The sequence below is a fragment of the Salmo trutta genome, chromosome 8, assembly GCF_901001165.1.
Source record: "Salmo trutta chromosome 8, fSalTru1.1, whole genome shotgun sequence".
Taxonomy (NCBI): Eukaryota; Metazoa; Chordata; class Actinopteri; order Salmoniformes; family Salmonidae; genus Salmo; species Salmo trutta.
In genome coordinates, this window is record NC_042964.1 from 42,419,501 (window position 1) to 42,445,703 (window position 26,203).

At 44.9% G+C, this 26,203-nt stretch overlaps 1 protein-coding gene across 1 annotated transcript in view; it reads right to left on the reverse strand.

Moving 5' to 3' along the window:
* The window catches only part of LOC115199001 (fatty acyl-CoA reductase 1), a 56,444-nt gene that overhangs the window by 22,015 nt on the left and 8,226 nt on the right, over nucleotides 1–26,203 (reverse strand). The window contains exon 2 of the mRNA XM_029761484.1: nucleotides 10,124–10,392. Within this exon, the coding sequence (XP_029617344.1) occupies nucleotides 10,124–10,351 (228 nt within the window). The 5' untranslated portion in view covers nucleotides 10,352–10,392. The remainder of the gene's footprint in view (nucleotides 1–10,123; nucleotides 10,393–26,203) is intronic.

A 26,203-nucleotide genomic window follows, 5' to 3' on the forward strand; every position in this document is an offset into this window, starting at 1 on the left:
AGGAACACGGTGGGGCTGGGTAATCTTGATGAACACGATATCCTCTGTGTTATAGAGAACAGGCTCTTATCTATCCTGACATCAAAACCTGGAGCTTCTCAGAACCTCTGACTCCTTTACAGGAAATGAAAATGGACCTTTCTCATCCCAGGCAGATCAATAGCATGCACGTAGGAATGCAAACACACACACACACACACCCGCGCACACACACACATGCACACGCACACCTGCGCACACCTGCAAACACACACACACACACACACACACACACACACACACACACACACACACACACACACACACACACACCAAGGGCTAAGTCATTACACAAGAACAAGTCAATTCTGACCCCCAAGCATTCCATACTTTCATATTTCACAGTGACACTCTCTCTCTTTTCCTCTCGCTGTTTAAGCTCCATCCATCAACCACAAGTCCAAGACTGGAGAGCAGTAGGTGACCAATGGCTGTGCAGGTCTGAAGAGATGTACTCAGGGCTTTGTCTACTGCCTCCTCCAGGTCATTCATGTAGGGCATCTGTTAGAGTTGGAGACGTTGTGATTTGGTGTGCACCAAGGTACCGTTCTAGCATCGCTACTTTTTGACCTCAACATGCGGTCAGACAGAAAGAGAAGGTCATCAATCATGCAGAAAGACCATCACATTGGATCAGCTAAATGCCTTGTCTAATACACAAACAACTATCTAGATGTGGAAAGGGCAAGTCACTTGGCAGACTCTTTATCCCTATGGGGACACCAGTGTGGGTTGCTGTGGTCCCCATTAGGATTAGGGCCACCACTGAGCATGAGCTAAATGCATGTCTGCCCTACCCTGATGGCTCTCCTGGCACTATGCAATGTGCTAATTTGTTTCACAAACCAAGTTAATTTGTGGCCTAATTATACGCAAAACATTCTCTCTCACTCTCTCTCTCTCTCTCTCTCTCTCAAGGGAGTCGTGGATGTGTGGTGTGCCTGCTGCCAGCCTCGCGCCACATGTCAACCAGCCCCAGATGAGGAGCGGCATGAAATGACTGGCACCGTGCCAAGCTGGCAGCCTAGGCCTCTCTCTCTGTCAAACTCCCTGTCTCTGGATTGGACCTGTGTGTAACGGTATAGCCCTGTGTGGGTGAGTGCTCTCTGAACAGTTATATCCACCATTTAAACAGAGCTTTACAGGGCCTTGTAATATACCTTTATGTACACCAGGCCAGATGGGAGCAGCAGTGCTAGCCATAGACCTGTTTAACAGCCATAACCCGCCAACAGTTATGCCATGCCTGTGTTAAAGGTGATTACCCACAGTGAGAGCTGGCATTTATCAATGCAGAGAGACAGTTACAAGGCTATAAGTAGGGCAGGAACAAGTGGAAACACCAAGCTCCCTGTTAGGGAAGAAAGCAATCAGGCCTGAATATTAGTCGCAAAAAAGAGGAAATCGATAATACAGTGTCTTCGTGGGGGACCCATGCATATCCACGAGCACACACACGCGCACGCACACACACACACACACTTCTCCGTAGTACCCTTAATGAGCTGGGGAGCTGAGAGGGCCTTCCCCCCTTCACTGGGGGTGACTCTTGAGACACTCATACTAGAGCAGGTACCACTGCAATGTGTAGACTAGCCTTGTAAACACAGCCAGTCAATAAGTGTTACCCTGGATGCTCCCCAGAGGTACTTGGGCCACACCAGCCGGCCCATCCATCCCAGGGGCTCCAATAATTCAAGGATGCAATACCAGAGAGGATTACAGTACCAGCCACTGTCACCACTGGTTTACCACAGAGCACTGAAACAAAGGAATCCACAAAGGCAGACATTTCTAAATACATTATGGGCGTATGGATGTGGTTGTAGCCTTAATCTAAACGGAGTTTTTGTTTCCACTGGACAACGTGTAACCTCGTCCCCAAGCTCAATTGCTACCGCATATAGAGAGCCAGCTGGGGATGCAATTACTGACATTGAATTCAGTGAGGCAGGAAAGCTTTAGGCTATTTCAGTTATAGAGTGCCCTAAAATACTAATTGTCATGTAGGTTTCTGTAAAAGTGATTTAAATATCTAGGTGGAGTAGTTGCCTAATATGGAAATCTTAATATAGGCTGAATGCCAAGCTTGTAAGCTTTGTGGATTTTACATTGCCTGGCCAACATGCCTTGCTTCAATTTTACAACTCAGTTTTTCATCATATCATAGAAATAATTCAAATGTGTAAATGGCCGGTGCTCCTTAAAGGACCTTAGGGATTATTAAATCATCAGTGGCCAGCTTTCCTCTATGTCTAGTTTCTCCTGACGACAGAACCTGACCAGGAAAACTCCTGGTCCTTATGGGGTATGGATGTGGTAGTACAGTAACCTTTAGATGACTGGCTAGGTAGTCTGTTAGTCTGTCCTGGCTGTCATTCTGATCTGGCCCTGCCCTCCCTCAGTAGAGACTAAACTCCAGGCCAATGTTCCCTCTAAACTGCGAGCGGTCACGGTCACGCCGCTCCCCGGGACTTCAGCCGCAGAAGAAATATAGCCCACAGAGAGAAGCACTCAACAATCGCAATCGACTGGTCAATCTCCAAGTAGGGATGTGGGGGCCACGATATTCTGTCAGCCAGTGATTGTCAAGCAAATAACTGTTGGTCTCACGGTAACTGACCGTTCATGAACAAACACATTTAGCATCTCCTGGCTTCCACACATAGCCTACAAGACACGGATGCAGACCTTTGGAACATCTACATTTGAATCTAATAAATGTAAAATAGCCTACACATTCACAATAAATCCATGATTTATTTTAGACAGGTCTAAAGAAACATGATATGAAGAAAATGTAGTCTATTTCAGAAGAACAGAATAGCATATTCTGAGTTGTCCTTACGTTAGTTCCTGATCTGGCTATGCCATATGGCTGTGGGCTACAATAGTTCATTTAGCAGACAAGATTTGCTTAGAATTTCGTGGCATTATTTCATATTATTTTATAGTATGAAGAATACAATTGAACAAAGCTGAATAAAATACAAAGGATGTTTTCTCCAAACGATTTTGAGCGGTTAACAAAGAAATAGGTACTTTATACCTATAGACAGACACATCGGGGACGCAACAGCGCATATCCTTATCCAATAACGAGGCGCATATTGAAGATATTGGAACTGTCCACATTTACTTTTCTGCAGCCAACAAGATGAGTAGGCCTAACGAACAGCAAAAGCACTAGACTATGTCAATCTACTACCCCCCATAGTACAAAAGTTGACCTATTCTATTATGTGCGAGAAATAAATATTCCAAACATAGGCTGGGACAGATGCGATAGATGCCAAATTAATACAACCACTAGCATCAAAAAACTGTTTTAAGCAATGAGCCTGACACAACAGCTTAAAATGTTGATAAACTATTAGGCTATTTCTTCACATTATGAGCGCAGCAATACGTTCACGGCAGTAGGCTACAAGCGCTAATAGGAAAACAGCATTATCAAAAGTGACCACAAATATGATATGCAGGAAATGCTTTTATTATAAAGGTGCATTTTTATGGTGAAAATGATCTTCCTCAAACTTGAAACTCACGCGCTGCCTGCATTATGTATGCCAGTTAAACTCCACACCCGTTGTAAAGCGGATTAACGTGCTTCATTTTAAGAAGTTATTTGGCCACTTTAATTGTGATACAATCCTTATTAAAACATATAGGCCTATGGGCTAGGCTACATGAGGTGTGGAACTATGATTCGAAAAAGTAATTTATAAAAGGCATTGTTTCTTATGCTGGGCATCATTCACAAGTGATAATATATAATTCAAAAGTGATAGGCTAATATTGCACCCATCAGACTATTCTTGATTTAATATTTACATACAGTTGAAGTCGGAAGTTTGCATACACTTAGGTTGGAGTCATTAAAACTTGTTTTTCAACCACTCCACAAATTCCTTGTTAACAAATTATAGTTTTGGCAAGTCAGTTAGGACATCTACTTTGTGCATGACACAAGTAATTTTTCCAACAATTGTTTACAGACAAATTATTTCACTTATAACTCACTCTATCGCAATTCCAGTGGGTCAGAAATGTACATACACTAAGTTGACTGCTTTTAAACAGCTTGGAAAATTCCAGAAAATGATGTCATGGCTTTAGAAGCTTCTGATAGGCTAATTTACATAATTTGAGTCAATTGGAGGTGTACCTGTGGATATATTTCAAGGCTTACCTTCAAACTCAGTGCCTCTTTGCTTGACATCATGGGCAAATCAAAAGAAATCAGCCAAGACCTCAGAAAAAACATTGTAGACCTCCACAAGTCTGGTTCATCCTTGGGAGCAATTTCCAAATGCCTGAAGGTACCATGTTCATCTGTACAAACAATAGTACGCAAGTATAAACACCATGGGACCACGCAGCCGTCATACCGCTCAGGAAGGAGACGCGTTCTGTCTCCTAGAGATGAACGTACTTTAGTGCGAAAATTGCAAATCAATCCCAGAACAACCGCAAAAGACCTTGTGAAGATGCTGGAGGAAACAGGTACAAAAGTATCTATATCCACAGTAAAACGAGTCCTATATCAACATAACCTGAAAGGCCGCTCAGCAAGGAAGAAGCCACTGCTCCAAAACCGCCATAAAAAAGCCAGACTACGGTTTGCAACTGCACATGGGGATAAAGATCATACTTTTTGGAGAAATGTCCTCTGGTCTGATGAAACAAAAATAGAACTGTTTGGCCATAATGACCATCGTTATGTTTGGTGGAAAAAGGGGGATGCTTGCAAGCCGAAAAACACCATCCCAACCGTGAAGCACGGGGGTAGCAGCATCATGTTGTGGGGGTGCTTTGATGCAGGAGGGACTGGTGCACTTCACAAAATAGATGGCATCATGAGGATGGAAAATGATGTGGATATATTGAAGCAACATCTCAAGACATCAGTCAGGAAGTTAAAGCTTGGTCACAAATGTGTCTTCCAAATGGACAATGACCCCAAGCATACTTCCAAAGTTTGGCAAAATGGCTTAAGGACAACAAAGTCAAGGTATTGGAGTGGCCATCACAAAGCCCTGACCTCAACCCTATAGAAAATGTGTGGGCAGAACTGAAAAAGTGTGTGCGAGCAAGGAGGCCTTCAAACCTGACTCAGTTACACCAGCTCTGTCAAGAGGAATGGGCCAAAATTCACCCAACTTATTGTGGGAAGCTTGTGGAAGGCTACCCGAAACGTTTGACCCAAGTTCAACAATTTAAAGGCAATGCTACCAAATACTAATTGAGTGTATGTAAACTTCTGACCAACTGGGAATGTGATGAAAGAAATACAAGTTGAAATAAATCATTCTCTCTACTATTATTCTGACATTTCATATTCTTAAATTAAAGTGGTGATCCTAACTGACTTAAGACAGGGAATTTTTACTAGGATTAAATGTCAGGAATTGTGAAAAACTGAGTTTAAATGTATTTGGCTAAAGTGTATGTAAACTTCCGACTTCAACTGTGTACTAAATAATATATGTGTGAAATTTGTTTTGATTTAGAATGGACCATTATCATGCAAACAGTGGTAGGGGAAAAACACATGTCATCTCTGCACTTAAATAGCGAATGGAGGACGCTTTTCCTGTGGTTCATTTTCATGCCAGCCAGGTAGGCTATACTCCGGTTGTAAAGATAAGCAATGTGCTTAATATTTGCTTAATATTAGGAATGTTGAGAACTAAATAAAGTAGGCCTAGCCTATAAAAAGCTGATGGGTGCCTCCTCTTTTTAATAGAGGCCATCACTCTGTTTTCTCATGCAATTGCATAGCCTATATAAAGTTGCACTACATGAGCTCATGGGCTCTTATGAAGTGTTTGATTCGTTTTGTAATTACATTTGCATTGATGACAGAGTGATTTGAGGGACAATAGAGTCTGGAGTACCAGGCAGTTAGCAAGTTAGGTAGGCTACTAATGACCATCAGCAGCATCAGAGCTTGGAGAAGCCTAATTACCGTGACTAAACGGTCACATGGAATTTGACTGCCTTTCATGACTCGTGACGGTCACTGCAACATCAATGTTGTATTTTGAGACAGGCTTGAATAAGCTAAGTAGCCAATAGGCAGAGGGTAGCATAATTTGTCTGATTCTCTGTAATAATGGTATGGGAAAAATAATGCATTTTATTTTGTAAAATGGTTTCTTTCATCAAACAACACACCAACATTTTCAGTCACCTCCTTGTCTGAAGGACAAGTGGATAAAAAAAGAATTATTTAACTAGGCAAGTCAGTTAAGAACAAATTCTTATTTACAATGATGGCCTACACCGGCCAAACCCGGACAACACTGGGCCAACTTTGCGCCACCCTATTGGACTCCCAATCACAGCCGGATATGATGCAGCCTGGATTCATACCAGGTACTGCAGTGACACCTCTTGTACCAAGTTGCAGTGTCTTAGACCACTGCGCCACTCGGGAGACCAGTTTAATATCAACCCCTGCACGTTTTTATCAAAAGTTTAATGGAATGTAGGCCTACACTGAACACCGCACATTGGCTGCTACTGTAGGCTGAATGATAGAACAGCTATTTCCATGTTATAAAGTTATGGGATGCTTTATCTCCATTATTTTTGACGGTAGGCCACTCTGGTAGGCCTGCATTATTACGTTTACATCATTTAGCAGACGCGCTTATCCAGAGCGACTTACAGTAGTGAATGCATACACTTCATACAATTTCATACATTTTTTTTTTTTTCTGTGCTGGCCCCCCGTGGGAATCGAACCCACAACCCTGGTGTTGCAAACACCATGCTCTACCAACTGAGCTACAGGGAATATGAGCAAATAGCCACAGTAGCCTACTTGGCCACTGCTAAAACTAACTTAAAGTGGGTATAGCCTCAGTGTTCACAGTAAACACGTGCTGGAAGTTGCACAGAATTTTCACAACGTTCAAGTTTGCGCTCAGCAGAACTGAAATTTGCTCAGTGCCAAAAACAATTCGACGGAACATTGCTCTAGGCATGTCCCAACAGACAGACCTGATTGGCACTGTGGGATGAGATTAAAACAGGAAAAACACATAGCCTACACAACAACCACAGGCTTTTTCTAAGAAATATACATCCATCTGGCTGTGGTCAGGTGTGGTGAGAGAGAGACAGAGAGAGAGAGACAGAGAAAGAGCGAGAGAGACAGACAGAGAGAGAAAGACAGAGATATGCTTTTCAGCTATAGGTGAAGTGTGATATCCACCCTGCCCTAAACGTGTGTGTGACACAGTGATCTCACCACAGTGATCAGGGTCGGTCAGGGAGACAAAATGATAGGCCAAATGTAATTCATCGCTCTCTCTCTCTCTCACACACACACACACACACACACACACACACACACACACACACACACACACACACACACAGTGGAAGGGGGAAGTGGATACCTAGTCAGTTGCACAACTGAATGCATTCAACTGAAATGTGTCTTCTGTATTTAACCCAACCCCTCTGAATCAGAGAGGTACGGAGGGCTGCTTTAATCCACGTCATCAGCGCCCGAGGAACAGTTGTTGTGGGGCTTAGCTGCCTAAGACACAGTATATCACCACGCCCTTGCTTCCCTGCTGCTCCGTCAGTCACACAATGTACCCTTCATTCAGAGCAAGACAAGAGGAGGACAAAGAGAGAGATGACTGTTCTTTACCAAAACAAGAACAACACAACAGTTGTTCAGTAGAGGCCTGGTTCAACCCCCTCCCGGCCCTCCTCCTCCCCTCTGATAACTGAGTACAAGTTTGAACAAATACGGAGAACCAACAATCAGTTACATTTCCACATCCACTAGACTGTTTGATAAGAGAGGTGTGGTAATAGCTGAGGTATGGTGTTAATAAACAGGAGAACAGAAGGTGGGCAGTTCTGGGGTGCAGTACACCAGGGCAGCTGTTCTGTTCTGGCCCTCCCTTGGTGAGATCCAGATGACTGCTGGAGTCAGCAACTAATAAGGTACACGAACACACACACACACACACACACACACACACACACACACACACACACACACACACACACACACACACACAGGTGTATCACTCAGCATCCCTCCATGGAGGAGGATGCCATCTAGATTCCACCAACCACATCCCACCAAACTAAAGACCACTCCTCTTCCACTGACCAATTCTCAGTACAGAACATATTGGCCAGGTCATCACCCACTCAGACCCAAGCCCAGTCAGCAGAATTCCAGCAGATTCCCCTTCTTGCCCCTCTAGCATTCCAGCATCCCCCACCTCTCCCACACAGATCCGCACTCTGACGAGAACACGCTGGGCTAAAGCTCTGTTTCAGCTCTAAATAAAGTTTTTCTTTGTCTAGAATATAAGAGAAGAGCAGCCTATTAGTGGGAGAAGACATGCAAAAAAGCCTCAACTAAGGCACTGTTACTTACCCCTTATGCATATCTATCACACTTTACATTACATCCAATGTCCTGCAATTCACAGAACTCAACTAACCAGACAACAGCTCATTTCTAGGCCTATTCTTTAATGGTCAAGGCATATCAGAAGAGAGTCAAATCAATCAGATGTCTATCTGGATGTCCTTTTCCAGGTCACAGCGCCTGATAACATGCTTTTAACGAAGCCCACAGAGACGCTCGGTTTGGCCGTTACCTAGCAACAAGTGTTCTGAGTGACATTCAATATCCATAAGGCCATACGGCATGAAAGGCGGCTGGAACGGGCCGAGAGCATTCATCCTATAGAATCCTCGTTTGTAAAGAAAAACCTCTGTCTAAGACGGATAATACAGAGACCGTAATCTTGGCACCCAGAATCTCAAGTGTGCTCTGTTGTTAAGACTGTCCTGAGAGACTATGCAGACTGCAACAGTGACATGAATAACAATTGGAGGGAAATGCTTTATACAGCCGTATTTAAACACATTCCTTTGAATGGTCTGGTTTGATTAGGCTCGACATGGCAGCCGGTCTGTTTCTTTATCCTCTCCTTCCTCACTGTCTTGTTCGGCTGGCTAGTGTTGTCAACTGCACAAACCGACTACTGTGTTTGATGAACACCAAGTTGTTATCCTTTCTCTGGTGTGTGAAGACACATTCTGGGCGTTTGAATTCAAAAATCACAGCAGGTAGAATCTCTCTCTCTCTCTCTCTCTCTCTCTCTCTCTCTCTCTCTCTCTCTCTCTCTCTCTCTCTCTCTCTCTCTCTCTCTCTCTCTCTCTCTCTCTCTCTCTCTCTCTCTCTCTCTCTCTCTCTCTCTCCTCTCTCTCTCTCTCTCTCTCTCTCTCTCTCTCTCTCTCTCTCTCTCTCTCTCTCTCTCTCTCTCTCTCTCTCTCTCTCTCTCTCTCCTCTCTCTCTCTCTCTCTCTCTCTCTCTCTCTCTCTCTCTCTCTCTCTCTCTCTCTCTCTCTCTCATTAACTGGTGCCTCCATTGTAGATAGAGAGTTAATTAAGACACCATTAACTGGTGCCTCCATTGTTGACAGAGTTAATTATCTGTGTGTGTGTGTGTGTGTGTGTGTGTTTTCAGTTAGAGTGCAATAACAACATCAGTAGCAGCAGATAGTAAAACAGAGCCCCGATGCTTCAGCATGCATTTGTGAACACGTCAATACTCTCCCAGTCTCAATCTATCAGAGCTCATTAAGCCCAACACAGTCTTTTCCCATCCCTTTCTCTCTCCCTCTTTCTTTCTCTCCCTTTCTCTCTCGCCCCTTTATCTCTCTGTAGGTGAGTAGGCTCGTATGGTTTGGATAGTCCACTTGAACTTCACTGGCAACAGTCATAAAACAACATAAAACCATTTTATATATTATTCATTGGGACATTTCTCTCACAACATCAAGCAATGTTTCAATAAACACAAAGCTGCAAGAATACAAAACACCTAACCCAATCATCCTGCATGTGGCACAAAGCCAACAGGAAACAGATGAATTATACAGTTTGCCTTCACTTCAGATCAGTGCAGATCAATAGGATGACATCATGAGAAGGAACTTCTTTAGACTAGATTCACCCCCTGGTATAGTGTACGACAGCCTAGTGTACTACAGCCTAGTAGTGTACTAAAACTTTGAGTTGTGCCCCTCACCTTGCACTTCATCATGTCGCTGACCCGTTCCTGCATGGACTGTCCAGCTTTGGGCCTGACCAGGAGGTAGAGGGTTCGGACCTTTGGACAGGACCGCAGCAGTTTCTCCACCAGCACCTTGCCCATGAAGCCCGTGGCGCCAGTGATCAACACATTCTTGCCTGCGTAGTAGTCAGCGATAGACGCCATGCTGCCGTCTGCCCCTGTCTCTTCTCCTGTCTTTCCCATCTGTGTAGCTCGTCCCGGTCCCAGCCTTCACAAGGCAGCTCCTAGAGAGAAAGATAGAGGGATGGAGGGAGAGACCATGATAGAGAGAGAGAAGAAACGATAGGAGACAATTAGCTGAGGCTGAGAGAAAATTGCGGATGTATTGAAATTGTCACACACTGATCTGTTTTACCTGTCTTTGTGCTTGTCTCCACCCCCCTCCAGATGTTGCCCATCTTCCCCATTATCCCCAGTGTATTTATACCTGTGTTCTCTGTTTGTCTGTTGCCAGTTTGTTTTGTTCGTCAAGCCTATCAGCGTTTTTCCCCTTGCACCTGTCTTTTTCTAGAAATGCTTGTGTTCCTAGCTCCAACAGTGCAGTAGTATCTAACAATACACAAATCGAAAAGTAAAAGAATGGAATTAAGAAATATATAAATATGAACGCCAAAAAACGTTTTGGGCTAATAATGTAAGAAATAACAAAACAAAAAAACGAAATACTGCAAAGTTGCTTAGGAGCTACAAGCAGAGCTGCCATGTCTATCAGCGATCATGAATATTCATAAGGCAATCAATCACAGCCTATAGCTGTAGTAAAGGTAATGCACCATTATTACCCCATTCAGAAGAGTGTCAGCCAGCTTTGGTTATAAGATAGTTTCCAAGCCAATACAAAGAGTACCATTAACCCCTTCCTTCTCAGGGCAGTCTTCCAGAGAGCCAACTACATATCGAGGTCAGCAATAGAGCTCGCCAGCTTGTAGTCCCAAAAAACTGAAATGAGTTAGCATTTTCTACCTCTAGTTTGTTCAGCCATTCCTATGGAGGAAATTAAAAGGGATAGAATGGGGTTTTGGGATAAACGCCGAAAATAAGGTCTGAGGTTGAAACAGGTTTAGGAGATTTAGTCATTTTAGCAGATGCTCTTATCCAGAGCGACTTACAGTAGTCACTGCATACAGTTTCATACTGATCCCCCACGGGAATCCAACCTACAACCCTGGTGCTGCAAGGACCGTGCTCTACCAAGTGAGCCACACGTTTTGTTCTATGAGATAACATCAGTCAGTTAACGTGACATATATGAATTATGAAGACTTTATGCGCTTTGTGATTTATTTGATTACATAAATGCTTCAAAAATTCACAAAAAGTAACGTTAGCTGATGAAGATGATCTCATAGAACAAAACGTAGAAGATCTCTTAAGCCTGTGTTTACCACAGAACAAATTTTCAGAGTTTATCCAAAACCTTCAAAACACCCATTCATTTCCCTACAGGCTTTGGCCATCGAGCCATGGTGGACTTAGTCTCCGTTAGTGCCTACAAAAAGACACCCTTACTATTGCTCTCAATGCCCTCACTCCTACTGTACTTAACACCTTTACCAGCATGAGATATGAGGTGAACAACATCGCAGCACGATACACACATCTGTGACTCCTGCAAGCTAGGGTGGGGTGTGTGTGTACAAGGGTGGTTTGGTCTGTTAGAGCAGCACCCTCATGGTGTGTTTGAGGAGTCTCATCTCACATTCGATGCCAAGCACAGCACATACCCACACACACTGCTGCGCTAGGGTGGATGAAATAATGTTGAATTTCATATTTGACTTGGTGATGGTAAAATGGTATGGTTTAAAAGTGTATTATTGATATCATGAATTTGGCATCCTATTTATAGGGTTAATGGTTGTTACTTCTAAAGATCCAATCAACCATGGACCAATGATAGTATACCTAGCTTCACGTTGAAATGATGGTGTCCTTTGGACAAATCAGATGTCAATGTAGCCTACATAAATCCAACCTCACACCAAATGTACTTCAAATGCAGCCTGCGTTAGAAAAGTTTGAGGAGTTACTTTCAGCTATTCAATGTGATTCTATTCAACATATCACATGCCTCTCCAAAGCAGATGACAACTTCCTGTCTTCCTGGCCTGGCCTCAGTCAACCAGCCTGCAAAACTGGTGTCCTATCAGCCTTATAAATGATGACCATCAAATAGTGGCACAAAGATTGGTCAGTGTTTAAAGGGGCCAGCCAACCAACCATGATAAGTGTTCAAGCTAGAGAAGCCATGTGTGGGTTCTCTGTATCCTTCTCCATCTTCTCTCCTGGTCTCTGGGCCACAGGTTTCCAACAGTGTTAGCTGAAGGACAGGAACTACATCCCCCAAAGCAATGACCAAGATAACAGAGAAAATATAGAAAAACCTACCTCCCTCCCTCAAACACACATCTCTGACCCTAACCTCTCTCCCCCACAGTGGCCTCTTTAAACGCCCCTCCAAAAGGGGGTCACGGTCAAGGTCCCTCCTTTGATGTCATGTCATTCCGGCTCTATGCTCCAGTAAATCACAGAGATTCTTGGGAGACTAAAGGGGGGAGGAGCTGGAGGTCACTATGGATTAGCTCCTCACAATGGACACACACACACACACACACACACACACACACACACACACACACACACACACACACACACACACACACACACACACACACACACACCAGCGGTCCAGCCAGGGCATTCCATCCAGGTCACAGCCTGCAGCCGCTCGCTCCTCTTCTCCCCATCAAGAAGTAGATTGGAGTGGAAGAGTGAAGGAGCTGACAGGAATAGCCTCTCTAACACTCACACAGTATGGAACTACGGTTATCTATGATCTGTAGACCACCATACTCTCTGTGACTGCTTACAGTAGTTTGGGTCTATAGGGAGAGACTGGCTCTACTGCCTTCACTAAACGTCCGCTCAGCTATGGTATGTCCTTCACCAAGGAGATGGACACTGACACCTGCTGCAATAGAGTCTCAGTCTTAACACATGGGGCTGGGGGCAGCTGTCAATCACAGACATGCAGCTTGGAGCAAGGGAAGGTGAGGTTGATCCTGGCTCAGGATAAATCCCCAAATCATTTATCTGGTCGATAATGTGTATGATCGAGACTTAGAGGACTCAGCCAAAGTAAGGCTCTGGAGATGTCAATCTGTGTTAACTTGATCCAAACAGATCTGTCACTAAATGACATCATCATCACATTCCCTGTTTTGTAACCCTGAACGATGTCAACTACTTGTTTGCTGATAAGTACGGTGTCTTCTTGACAAAGTACCATGTAGCCTCAGAAAGTCATTTAAAGACAGTTCCATAATGATGATGTGAGACTTTTCTGCTACCAAAGTTACAGCACAAATCCTCCTCCACTGCAGGATTTTCTAGTCAGGCATCCAGCTACTGTCGTTTCCTTTGAACGAGTGCTTTTCTGTGTTTTGCCTTGGCAGCTCCTCTCACTTTTTGGAAGACAGCTGTTGGAGACACGGCGTTGCTCAGCGGTACTCTGCCACCGAGGGCCTTACAGCCTTTAAGCACATCAATCTGCCATTGGTCGGTCAGTAGAGTGGAGCCTTGGAAACCCAAACACACACACACACTACAGCCTCACTGGCTGCCCGTCGTCTGAGAAATTAACACGGTCCAAAGCCAGCTCAACAGAGAACAGAGAAAGAATCAGAAAGAGGAATACTGTGATTGGCAATAATTAAGGCGACATTGGTCTACTAAGAACGGGCAGTGCCCAACATCACAAAAGAGAAGTCAGCAGCCTTTTTCACAAAAACAGCCACTCTCCCCTGAGAACCAAGGCCTTGGACGCTGCTCAACCAAAGAGCACCACCCACAACAGTAAACACAGCCGCGCCAACCACCTGGGTTTCAGGCAGCAGCGGGCACCGGCCGCCAACAGCCCTATCTCATCCAACAACCTGGCATTGTGCACTCCCTGGAACCCAGGAAGTACATAGGTGTCACGATTCCCACCGACGGTGGCGCCCCCTCCTGCTCGGGTGGCGCTCGGCGGTCGTCGTCACCGGCCTATTAGCTGCCACCGATTCCCTTGCTTTTCCCTTTTTTTTTATTTTAGACACCTGTGGTCAATTAGCCATTAGAGGGGCTATTTAGTTTAGCTGGCCCGCTCCTGTTCGTGCGGGATTAATTGTTGTTTCCGACTGTCTTGTTCATGTTCGGCTTGGCATTGTCACACCTTATTTATTCCCCTGTGTTTGGGAACTTTGTTTTTGTTTCTCAAAGTGTTTATTAAAAAACAACACTCCCTGTGCTCATTGCTTCCTGCGCCTCATTCCTAAACCACGACTACCAACGCCGTTACAATAGGGGCTATTCCACAGCCACAGACTGTCAGTCTGCCTGTCTGTCGTTGGCTAATGGGTCAAACACAGAGCTCTGTTTAGAGATTAAGATGGGTGACATTGATGATGAACGATGATTACTGTTTTCATGAGGCACAACGTTTAGTGGGAAGGATGAGTGGGGTACCGCCCTGTGGGGTACCGCCTTTGCATTCGCAAAGCTACTTTCCTTCGTTTTGCAGGCCTTCTGGTTTTGCCAAAAGAGGAAATGAGTTCTCCCTTTCTCTATCTTGCTATACTGTGCTCTTTGGCCTGAGGGGTTGGATGGTGGAGTAATATACTGGTCATTAGATTAAAGAAGTGATTAACGTTTCAACAAATTACACCTTAAAGAAAAAAAGATGGATGAACATAATCCTGTGGTTTAGCCTGCGTATGACTAGAGGGAAAATAAGCTACATGAGAATGCTAACAAGCAAACTAAGAAGCACAATGAGTTGGTTTTCAGCCCAGGACACACATCAATTTCAAGATGGTGGAAATTCAGTGGACCGCTAACAGGATAGACTGACATTCCCTGACAATCCAATGCTGGTCATTCACCATTCCCAGGAGACACAACAGTGTCAGTAACCCAAACACAACCCTCCACTGTTACTGAAGCATCCATGTCTTGGGCCTTTTTCAATTTTTTTATTTTTTCCCCAATTTTTTGTAACCGCAGCCTCTACTTCCTGCTATCTAGGTCATAATACTGTAAACAAACATCACTTTGAGGTCAAAACACAAAGCAATCCACAAAAGCCTTTCACCAATAAGTGACAGTCAAGGGTTCTCGTTGGAGATGACATTATATTATTTACCCCACAAAAACATTCTGTCAGGAGATGACATTATATTATTTACTCCACAAAAACATTCTGTCAGGAGATGACATTATATTATTTACCCCACAAAAACATTCTGTCAGGAGATGACATTATATTATTTACCCCACAAAAACATTCTGTCAGGAGATGACATTATATTATTTACCCCACAAAAACATTCTGTCAGGAGATGACATTATATTATTTACCCCACAAAAACATTCTGTCAGGAGATGACATTATATTATTTACCCCACAAAAACATTCTGTCAGGAGATGACATTATATTATTTACCCCACAAAAACATTCTGTCAGGAGATTTTCCTGCTTTGTTTTTGCTGCCTTGCATGTGTAGGTGTTTAATTGCCAAAATAGTTCGATTTAATTGCATTAGCTGTGCAAAAAGCTTTACGCTCTTTCTTTTATAAGCCTATATGTGATTAATTTAATGTAATAATCAATTTAATTTAGTAATTTCCTTTCTAGTTTTCCCTCCACTCTATAGAAACACAGTAAACCTGGGCTATGGAGACGGTTGTTATTTTATGATGTTACATTTCCAGTATGGTGCTTGGCCCATAGACTCACAATTTGCTGTTTCCACAAGCCTACTGTCAGATTCAGGTGTCCTCTATGGAACTCATGCACCGGTAGATTGATTGTGTGTATATCGTTACGTTATCTGTGATCTAAAGGATTCTGTAATTACACTACCCCTGACAGTGAGTGACCGAGGCTGGGTACATGGTTTCTATTTGCCTTTGGTCCAGACCCAGACCTGGCCTCTGCTCACTGTACTGCATCACCCTGGTCTGGGTCAGACAGGCCAGGCACAGGATATCATGGCACCTTGGCACTAGTCCAAAGCCCCTATAAGGTGAGTGACAGCTACCACAGCTTCCTTGCTCATTAGCCTATAGGATCCAGGATATCTGTGTCCATTCTAAAGACAACCCACCTAACGTCTGGGTATAATGTTTAGGGTTTAATCATGTTAAAATATTGAATATGACTGTAATAATTTATCATACATACAGTAAAATACAAGCCTATATGTTCATGTGTTTCCATAATGGACACATCCACTCAATCGCATGACATTTTGAAAGCCACACAGACCAAAAGTATGTGATCCCATAAAAACACACACACGCACTGGTAGTCCTGTCCCCACACACACACACACACACACACACACACACACACACACACACACTCTGGTAGTCCTGTTCACACACACAACACACAACACACAACACACACACACACACACACACACACACACACACACACACACACACACACACACACACACACACGTAGTCCTGTTCACAAACACAAACAAGTAAAATGTTTGTGACATAAAAAAAACACAAAACCCCTGCATGCCTTCTACAGGCATTACATAATTAAACCATGCTACAGCAAACACAGGAATAGTCTTGGTCCTACATCACATCAAGAAGTGGAGAGTCAGCAGTAGAACATCCTGCTGTGTATAATAACTAGTTTGAGCAGTCCCACCTGTCCCTAGGCTGCCACACAGAGACAAGGTGCTGATGGGAACAGGCCCTAATTCACCCCAAAGACTCATTACTAAGATGGTGAACAGTTAGCATGTCAGGCTAACAGGGGGCTGCTTAGTTAGAACCCATTCATCACAGGCTGGGACTGTGGGCCAGTGACTCAATCCCCTAATGTGGAAAAAGAGATATCGTTGCAGCCATAACCACCGACTTCTCAATGTTTCCTGCATCACTGCAGGAGCTTCAAATCAAGTGCTTTTAGATCTGGGGTGACTGATCAATAATTCACTTATTCCATTTCTCCCTGTCAACTGATGCCTATATGATAGATTTCTACTATTGACATGAGGGATGCATGAAAGTGAAGTCTATTTCCAGCCTTGACTTGAGTGACAGGCCCTGAGTAATCATGAGACCAGCCTGAAGCCAGGAGTCGTGACCCAGGCAGACTGATTAGTTTAATCAAGCATTGAGTGGAGAGTCGCGTTACAGTGAACAGGAGATGGAGGGACATGGACATGTGCACAACAACACATCAACGTACTACTACACACTAAATGATGGAGGGGCCTTGACTGCTGCCAGCACGGTCTATAATGAACGAACATTGGGTGTCATTGACAAGCTGTCTGCATTCCATCTATTGGTCTTACATTGTGACTATAGGCCATGATAAGACCAGGAGTTTTTCCTGGTCAAGTCACCAGTTACCTAATAGGTAAGATGGAAATAGAGGGTTGAAAGTAAGAACCGGGAGTTTTTCCTGACCACAATCCTAGTCCAGAAGAAAACTCTTAGCTCAAGTTGGGAGGCTTCAGATGGTAAAAAGCAGGAAGGGGGTTAGGCTAGATCAGGGATGGGCAACTAAAGTCCTTGGGGGCCGGAGAAGTTTCACACTTTTACCCCATCCCTAGAGAACACAGCTCATTAAACAAATTGCATTCTAAACTGAAAACCATGATTAATTGATTTTTGTAGTCAGGTGTGTTAGCTAGGGCGAAAGTGTGACACCAATCAATCTCTCCAGTGCGCCTCCATAGCCCAGTACGTCCTGTGCCTGCTCCTTGAGCTCTCCCTCCAGCGCGCCTCCAGAATCCAGTACATCCTGTGCCTGTTCTTCGCACTCTCCCTCCAGTTCGCATCCATAGCCCAGTACGGCCGGTGCCTGCTTTGAGCACTCGGTCCTCAGTGCGTCTCCCCAGTCCGGTGAGACCGGTTCCTGCTCCACGTACAAAGCCTCCAGTGATAATCGATGGTCTGACGCCTGTAGAGATGATTCAGGGCACTAAGCCTCTAGTGATGATCCATGGCCCGAAGCCTGTAGGGATATTCCATGGCACGAAGCCTGAAGAGGTAATCCATGGCCTGGAACCTGAAGAAATAATCCTTGGCAAAAAGCCTGGAGGGATTATAAATGGTCCGGAGCCTGTAGGGATAAACCATGGCACGAAGCCTGTAGGAATAATCCATGGCCCGGCACCTGTAGAGATAATCCATGGTAAGAAGCCTCCAGTGATGATCCTTGGCGCGGAACCTGTAGAGATAATCCATGGTAAGAAGCCTCCAGTGATGATCCTTGGCGCGGAACCTGTAGAGACGATCCATGGCATGGAGCCAGCAGCAACGGTCACTAGTCCGGAACCTATTATGACGCCTCCCAGTCCGGAGCCTCCGGCGACGCTCTTCAGTCCGGAGCCTCCGGCGACGCTCTTCAGTCCGGAGCCTCCGGCGACGCTCTTCAGTCCGGAGCCTCCGGCGACGCTCTTCAGCCCGGAGCCTCCGGCGACGCTCTTCAGCCCGGAGCCTCCGGCGACGCTCTTCAGTCCGGAGCCTCCGGCGACGCTCCCCAGTCCGGAGCCTCCGGCGACGCTCCCCAGTCCAGAGCCTTCGGCGACGCTCCCCAGCCCAGATCCTCCGGTGGCGGCCTGTAGGTCAAAACCGCCAGCGGTGGTCTACAGCACAGAGCAGTCGGAGTCTGCACCTTTTGGGGGGGGGGGGGGGTACTGTCACGTCCTGACCCTTGTAAGAGGTCATTTTCCATAGTAGAGTGGTCAGGGCATGACAGGTGGGAATTTTGGGTGGTTTTGGTTTTCTGTTTCTATGTGGGGTTTTCTAGATTTCTATTTCTATGTTTTTGTTTTCTATGTTTTGGCCAGGTATGCTTTGCAATCAGAGGCAGCTGTCTATCGTTGTCTCTGATTGGACGCCATACTTAGGCAGCCTGTTTTTCATGTGTGGGTGTGGGTAGTTGTTTTCCGTTTTGTATGTGTTACCTTACGGAACTGTTGGTGGTTGTTTTGTTGTTTTTGTTAAGTGTTTCATTAATAAAGTAAATATGAGCACTCTACACGCCGCGCCTTGATCCCCTTTAGACGACCCCCTGTTACAGTTGTGTTCATTTGGTTGTTTGGGGAAAAGAGGATACAATCAGCTTTGGCCTTCTGCTGGGTACAAGGCTGGTCGGAGTGAGAAATGAAATAAATACTGCTCTCTTACTGTGAGCTCCCAGCTGTTTCTAAGGTTATTCTCAGAGACACCGCTACTGCTATAAAGTCTTGTCCCACTTATCTCACACTGTGAAAATATTCCAAACACAGACAATTAAGTTGTTAGCTTCACGGTGCTCTTCCAGTGGGTGACAGACATTCTTGAGACATTCAGGTGAGGGTAAGACATTCTTGAGACATTCAGGTGAGGGTAAGACATTCTTGAGACATTCATGTGAGAGTTAGACATTCTTGCGACATTCAGGTGAGGGTAAGACATTCTTGAGACATTCAGGTGAGGGTAAGACATTCTTGAGACATTCAGGTGAGAGTAAGACATTCTTGCGACATTCAGGTGAGGGTAAGACATTCTTGAGACATTCAGGTGAGAGTAAGACATTCTTGAGACATTCAGGTGAGGGTAAACATTCTTGAGACATTCAGGTGAGGGTAAGACATTCTTGAGACATTCAGGTGAGAGTAAGACATTCTTGAGACATTCACAAGGATGTCAAACCCTTGCGTGTGTCAATTTGTAAGTCGCTCTGGATAAGAGCGTCTGCTAAATGACTTAAATGTAAATGTAAATCACATGGACTGAGTGGCTCTATCATTACCGTATAGAGAAGCTGTGAGCAGCTTTAGCCTGTAGCATACTGGCCTATAGCCATCACTTGGGATAACATCACTGCCGACATTTTAACAGTCTCATAACTCAGGCATGCGTACACACACACGCACGCACGCACACACACACACACACACACACACAATTGTATTGGTCTCCTGGTCTCCATTCCCTCTCTTAACCCATTTAACCAAATCAAATCAAATCAAATGTATTTATATAGCCCTTCTTACATCAGCTGATATCTCAAAGTGCTGTACAGAAACCCAGCCTAAAACCCCAAACAGCAAGCAATGCAGGTGTAGAAGCACGGTGGCTAGGAAAAACTCCCTAGAAAGGCCAAAACATAGGAAGAAACCTAGAGAGGAACCAGGCTATGAGGGGTGGCCAGTCCTCTTCTGGCTGTGCCGGGTGGAGATTATAACAGCACATGGCCAAGATGTTCAAATGTTCATAAATGACCAGCATGGTCAAATAGTAATAATCATAGTAGTTGTCGAGGGTGCAACAAGTCAGTAACACAAGAGTAAGTGTCAGTTGGCTTTTTCATAGCCGATCTTTGAGAGTATCTCTACCGCTCCTGCTGTCTCTAGAGAGTTGAAAACAGCAGGTCTGGGACAGGTAGCACGTCCGGTGAACAGGTCAGGGTTCCAGCAGGTCTGGGACAGTAGGTCTGGGACAGGTAGCATGTCCAGTCTAGAGATGGAAAATCAGTGCCTCTTCTCAATGATGCTTTATGATATTCTGTAAACAGAATACCCGTGTCCTTGTACGGTTAAGAAAATGTCAAACGCCACCCTGTTTTTTCAACACGGCTCTGGTCTGAAACAGCCAACAGGTCCACAGACATCATAGGGAGGCAGCTAGTGTTGAATTTATATCTCTGCTTTGAGGCGTAAATGTTCCATCAAATGAACTGTTAACAGTGTGTCAGGCAGCTGGGCAGCCCTCCGCCCCCATCTCTCCTTCCCATCCAAAAGCCATTCATCCTTGGGGTCTGACAGGTCCCCTCCTTGATCCCTTGCCTCCCCTGCTCATAAATACAGGGACTGGGTACAATGGCCTTTAGTGCTGACACAGCGGAATCTGGGTCTCCCATGAGGGATGTGGGTCAGGTGCAAGAACAGCGTTTCGTTTCCTACCTCTTTCCTCTGCCTCATTTGTTCTCCTCCTTTCTTCTCGGTATTTTCCTTTGCTTCTTTTCTCTTCTATTCTGTCTATTTCTCTTGCTCTAATGCCATTTAATGATCCTTCCTTCATTCTTTTGAACTCATGACAAAACGTTTCCTTATAAGAGGGTCTTCAGACTTATAAGACTTTTCACAAAAAATACCCTTGTCTTCTATATACTGCAATGTAAACTTGCGAACTTGTCATGTCTCGACTGCTACCTCCAGAGGTAGGGCACGACACTCACCTGAAAGTTTCCCCCCTCTAAGCAGGGCAGTGTAAACACAATTGTCTCGTTGAGCCAACACTCTTACAGTATAAATTGTAATAGCATAGCAATGTTTTTGAAACAGCTGAAATGTACAGACATTTACCATGTTTTTAAGACTTGTTTTATTGGGTTTTTACCTAAAATACATTCTGAAATTGTCGCCGTACTTTTAAATCTCAGTTGTTGTTTTTTTGCTTGACTGCAGGTCCAGGCTAGGAAGCAACTCTGAATTATCAACGTTTTACCTCATATAATGACTTCCATGATATTGATAAAATGAAGCCTGGTATGTTCTAAGATAACTCTAATACGGTAGCTGGTGTAAACCTAAGCTATGGTTAAGCTAAACGTCAGCATTCAGCTACAGCCATCACGTTTATGTGAGAATTAAGAAATTATATTGTTTAGCAAGTCTGGAATTGCCCAGGCCTGTGTGAATGTGCATAGGGTCAGTGCAAGATAGAGAGTGCAGATAGTTTGGGGTACCATTAATTGACTATTTAGCAGTCTGGACATTTAGCAGTCTTATGGCTTGGGGGTAGAAGCTGTCTCGGAGCCTGTCTCTGAATTTTTCAGGCCTTCCTCTGACACCGCCTGATGTAGGGTCCTGGATGGCAAGGAGCTTGGCCCTAGTGATGCACTGGGCTGTCTGCACCACCCTCTGTAGCGCTTTGCGGTCAAGGGCAGTACATTTAACATTTAAGTCATTTAGCAGACGCTCTTATCCAGAGCGACTTACAAATTGGTGCATTCACCTTATGATATCCAGTGGAACAACCACTTTACATAGTAAAGAAGGATTACTTTGTCCTATCCCAGGTATTCCTTAAAGAGGTGGGGTTTCAGGTGTCTCCGGAAGGTGGTGATTGATTCCGCTGTCCTGGCATCGTGAGGGAGCTTGTTCCACCATAGGGGTGCCAGAGCAGCGAACAGTTTTGACTGTGCTTCCTCAGAAGTAGGGGGGCCAGCAGGCCAGAGGTGGATGAGCGCAGTGCCCTCGTTTGGGTGTAGGGACTGATCAGAGCCTGAAGGTACGGAGGTGCCGTTCCCCTCACGGCTCCGTAGGCAAGCACCATGGATTTGTAGTGGATGCGAGCTTCAACTGGAAGCCAGTGGAGAGAGCGGAGGAGCGGGGTGACGTGAGAGAACTTGGGAAGGTTGAACACCAGACGGGCTGCGGCGTTCTGGATGAGTTGTAGGGGTTTAATGGCACAGGCAGGGAGCCCAGCCAACAGCGAGTTGCAGTAATCCAGACGGGAGATGACAAGTGCCTGGATTAGGACCTGCGCCGCTTCCTGTGTGAGGCAGGGTCGTACTCTGCGAATGTTGTAGAGCACGAACCTACAGGATCGGGTCACTGCCTTGATGTTGGTGGAGAACGACAGGGTGTTGTCCAGGGTCACGCCAAGGTTCTTAGCACACTGGGAGGAGGACACAATGGAGTTGTCAACCGTGATGGCGAGATCATGGAACGGGCAGTCCTTCCCCGGGAGGAAAAGCAGCAGTACATTTGCCATACCAAGCGGTGATGCAGCCAGTTAAGATGCTCTCGATGGTGCAGCTGTAGATGATCTGAGGGCCCATGCCAAATCCTTTCAGCTTCCTGAGGGGGAAGAGGTGATGCCGTGCCCTCTTCACGACTGTGCGGGTGTGTGTGGACCATGTCCTTAGTGATGTGGATGCCAAGGAACTTGAAGCTCTTGACCCGTTCCACAACAGCCACGTCAATGTGGATGGAGGCGTCCTCTCCCCTCTTTCTCCTATAGTCCACGATCAGCTCCTTGGTCTTACTGACGTTGAGGGAGAGGTTGTCGCTCTGGCACCACAATGCTAAGTCACTGGCCTCCTTCCTGTAGGCAGACTCATCGCCGTCGGTGATCAGGCCTACCACGTTGTGTCGTCAGCAAACTTGATGATGGTGTTGGATCATGCGTGGCTACGCAGTCGTGGGTAAACAGGGAGCACAGGAGGGAACTAAGCACACACCCCTGAGAGCCCCCGTGTTTAGGGTCAGCGTGGCGGAGGTGTTGTTGCCTACCCTCGTCTCCTGGGGCCGGCCCGTCAGGAAGTCTTGGATCCAGTTGCAGAAGGAGGGGTTCAGTCCTAGGGTCCCTAGCTTGGTGATGTGCTTAGAGGGGACTATGGTGTTGAACGCTGAGGTGTAGTCTATGAGCAGTATTCTTACATAGTTTTTTCCTCTTTTCTTCAGGTGGGAGAGGGCAGTGTGAAGTGAAATTGAAATTGCGTCATCTGTGGATCTGTTGGGGTGGTATGCAAATTGGTGGTCAGCTTGAAACATGTTGGGATTACAGACTGGGACAAGGAGAGATTGAAAATGTCTGTGAAGACACTTGCCAGCTGGTCTGCGCATGCTTCGAGAACGTTCCCTGGCATTCCGTCTGGCCCGGCGGCCTTGTGATTGTAAACCTGTTTAAATGATTGGCTCACATCAGCCATGGAGAGCGAGATCAGACAGTCATCCAGAAAAAAGGGTTTTCATTCAAGGCACAGTGTTATATTCCTAATTTGGGAGTTCTGCATAGCTGGGCAACTCATGGCTGGGTTTCCCTTAGTAATCCATTATCGCCTGCAAGCCCTGCCGCATATGACGAGCGTCGGAGCCAGGATTCCACCTTCCTCCTATATTGTTCTTTTGCATATTATAATAGGAGGGATACTATATAACGTTACTGTACTTTTATATTCGTATGGGTGGAGTAAATATTCATTATTGATATGCTAACATTACTTGATCATTAAGCATGTTGTTAATTAGCTAGCCAGCAGGAGTTAGCTGTGTATTACCAGCTAATTTAATGTGTACGGATGAGAAAATTAACCCTTTAATTGTAGGGCTGGGAATTGCCAGGGAGCTCACAATACAATTTTATCATGATGCTTAGATGCCGATACGATATGTATTGTGATTCTTTCGATTCTCACGATTCTATATGTATTGCAATTCAATAACGTGTTTCCAACATATTGCTCACCATATGTCTGCTGCAGAGGGACAAGAGAGAGCCATAAGAAAACTAATTGGCTCCCTATTTTAAAAGAAGATGGAGAGAAATGTCACGACAGTGACGGATGGTGGCGCCCCTCCTCGGCCGGGCGGAGCTCGGCGGTCGTCGTCGCCGGCCTACTAGCTGCCATCGATCCCTTTTTGTTTCACTTTCGTTTGGTTAGGTCTAGGTAGGCACGCACCTGTTTTGGGTTAGTCATTAGTAAGGGGGGGTTATTTAGGTTAGCGTAGGATGTATGTGGTTGTACGTGATTGTGTTGCTTGTCCGGGTTTTTTTGTGCGAAAAGAACGTGTACTGAGTTTTCCTTCTGCCAGTGGTTTATTTTCTTTGTGTACACCATCGCAGAATATTTAAGGGCTGCGTCCCTATACTTTGACGACCACATCCAGTTGCTTCAAATAAAGAAGTGTGGTCACGAACTCTGTCTCCTGCGCCTGACTCTACCTCTCCTGTTGTTCTTCGAGCCAGCCCGTGACAAGAAAGCTGGAGTTTTGGTGCAGGTACAACGATATGATACGATACATCGTAAAAAATGATCTGCACATGATTTGGTTGCATTATTCAATATTGTAATATGTTTTAGTAAACATGTTGCTTGGATTATTAAAACATTTTTGCTTAACTTAGTGGCTACTTTGATATTTAGGGTCAATTTGAGCTGTGGACCAAGAATGCATGTAGTGTGAATTGAAAAGTAGAAATCTCTTAGGCCACTCCGTTCCTCAGACTCTCCTTCAGCTCTCGTAGTGGGAATAGGGCCATATTTAACAGAGTGTGTGTTTAGTGTTACTCACATCATGCTGTGCCAACTCTCTCATTGACAGGATCCACTGGCACTGAGCACACAAATCACACAAAACCAAAAACACAGAACCAAATCAGCCAGTTAAATAGATTACATGGTCACACTAATTATGGGACTGTATTGGAACAGAAGCAAAGTTAAAGTAATGGTATCACAGGTATGCCTCTAATAAGTTAACTAAAGCAGTAATAAACATCCTACAAAGCAAGTAGCTTAAATTGTTTCCTTTCCCATTGCTTCAGTCTAATGTGTTTGTATTGACTAGGGGTGAAGCGCATCATCAAGTCCCATTAACATGGCTCCTGTGCCTGACCTCTTCAACCCATCACAGGAAACACATTAGACTCATTAAAAGTAGCAATCAGCAGTTAAAATAACAACAAAGCTTCTCCCCACCACTGTATGGGTAAAAAGCAGAGGGATAGGGCTGGAGCAATGTAACCAGTCTCAAATTCAAAGACAGAGCTATGGATTTAAGGACTGACCATCCATGGTTTAAGCATGTTTTTTAAAGATATACAGTGTTAGTTTGTATTTACTTTGTTTACAAACATTGGAGTAAAAAAAGCTCATATTTTGCATTCTGATGGGATACGACAGTTGAACTAAGCTCAATGGATACATATCATTAATGTTTAACTCCAAAAATGGATGTAGCAACTTCTGACTGCTCCTTTAAGTATCTGTTTTAGGAGGTTATTTACGGTTACATAGTTGAGTTCATGCAACCCCCCCCCCCCCATCCAAGATGGCGTAGCAGTCAGACGTCTTGGTCCTTCGTCTTGTCGTGTCCCATGTGTATATATATATTTTTATATATTTTTCTTCGCATATCTTTTTATATTTTTCTAACCCCTTACTTCAAAATACTCTCCTGCAACCCGCCTCACCCAATGTGGTGTGGACCTGCTTTTTCTCTAAAGTATTTTTCTTT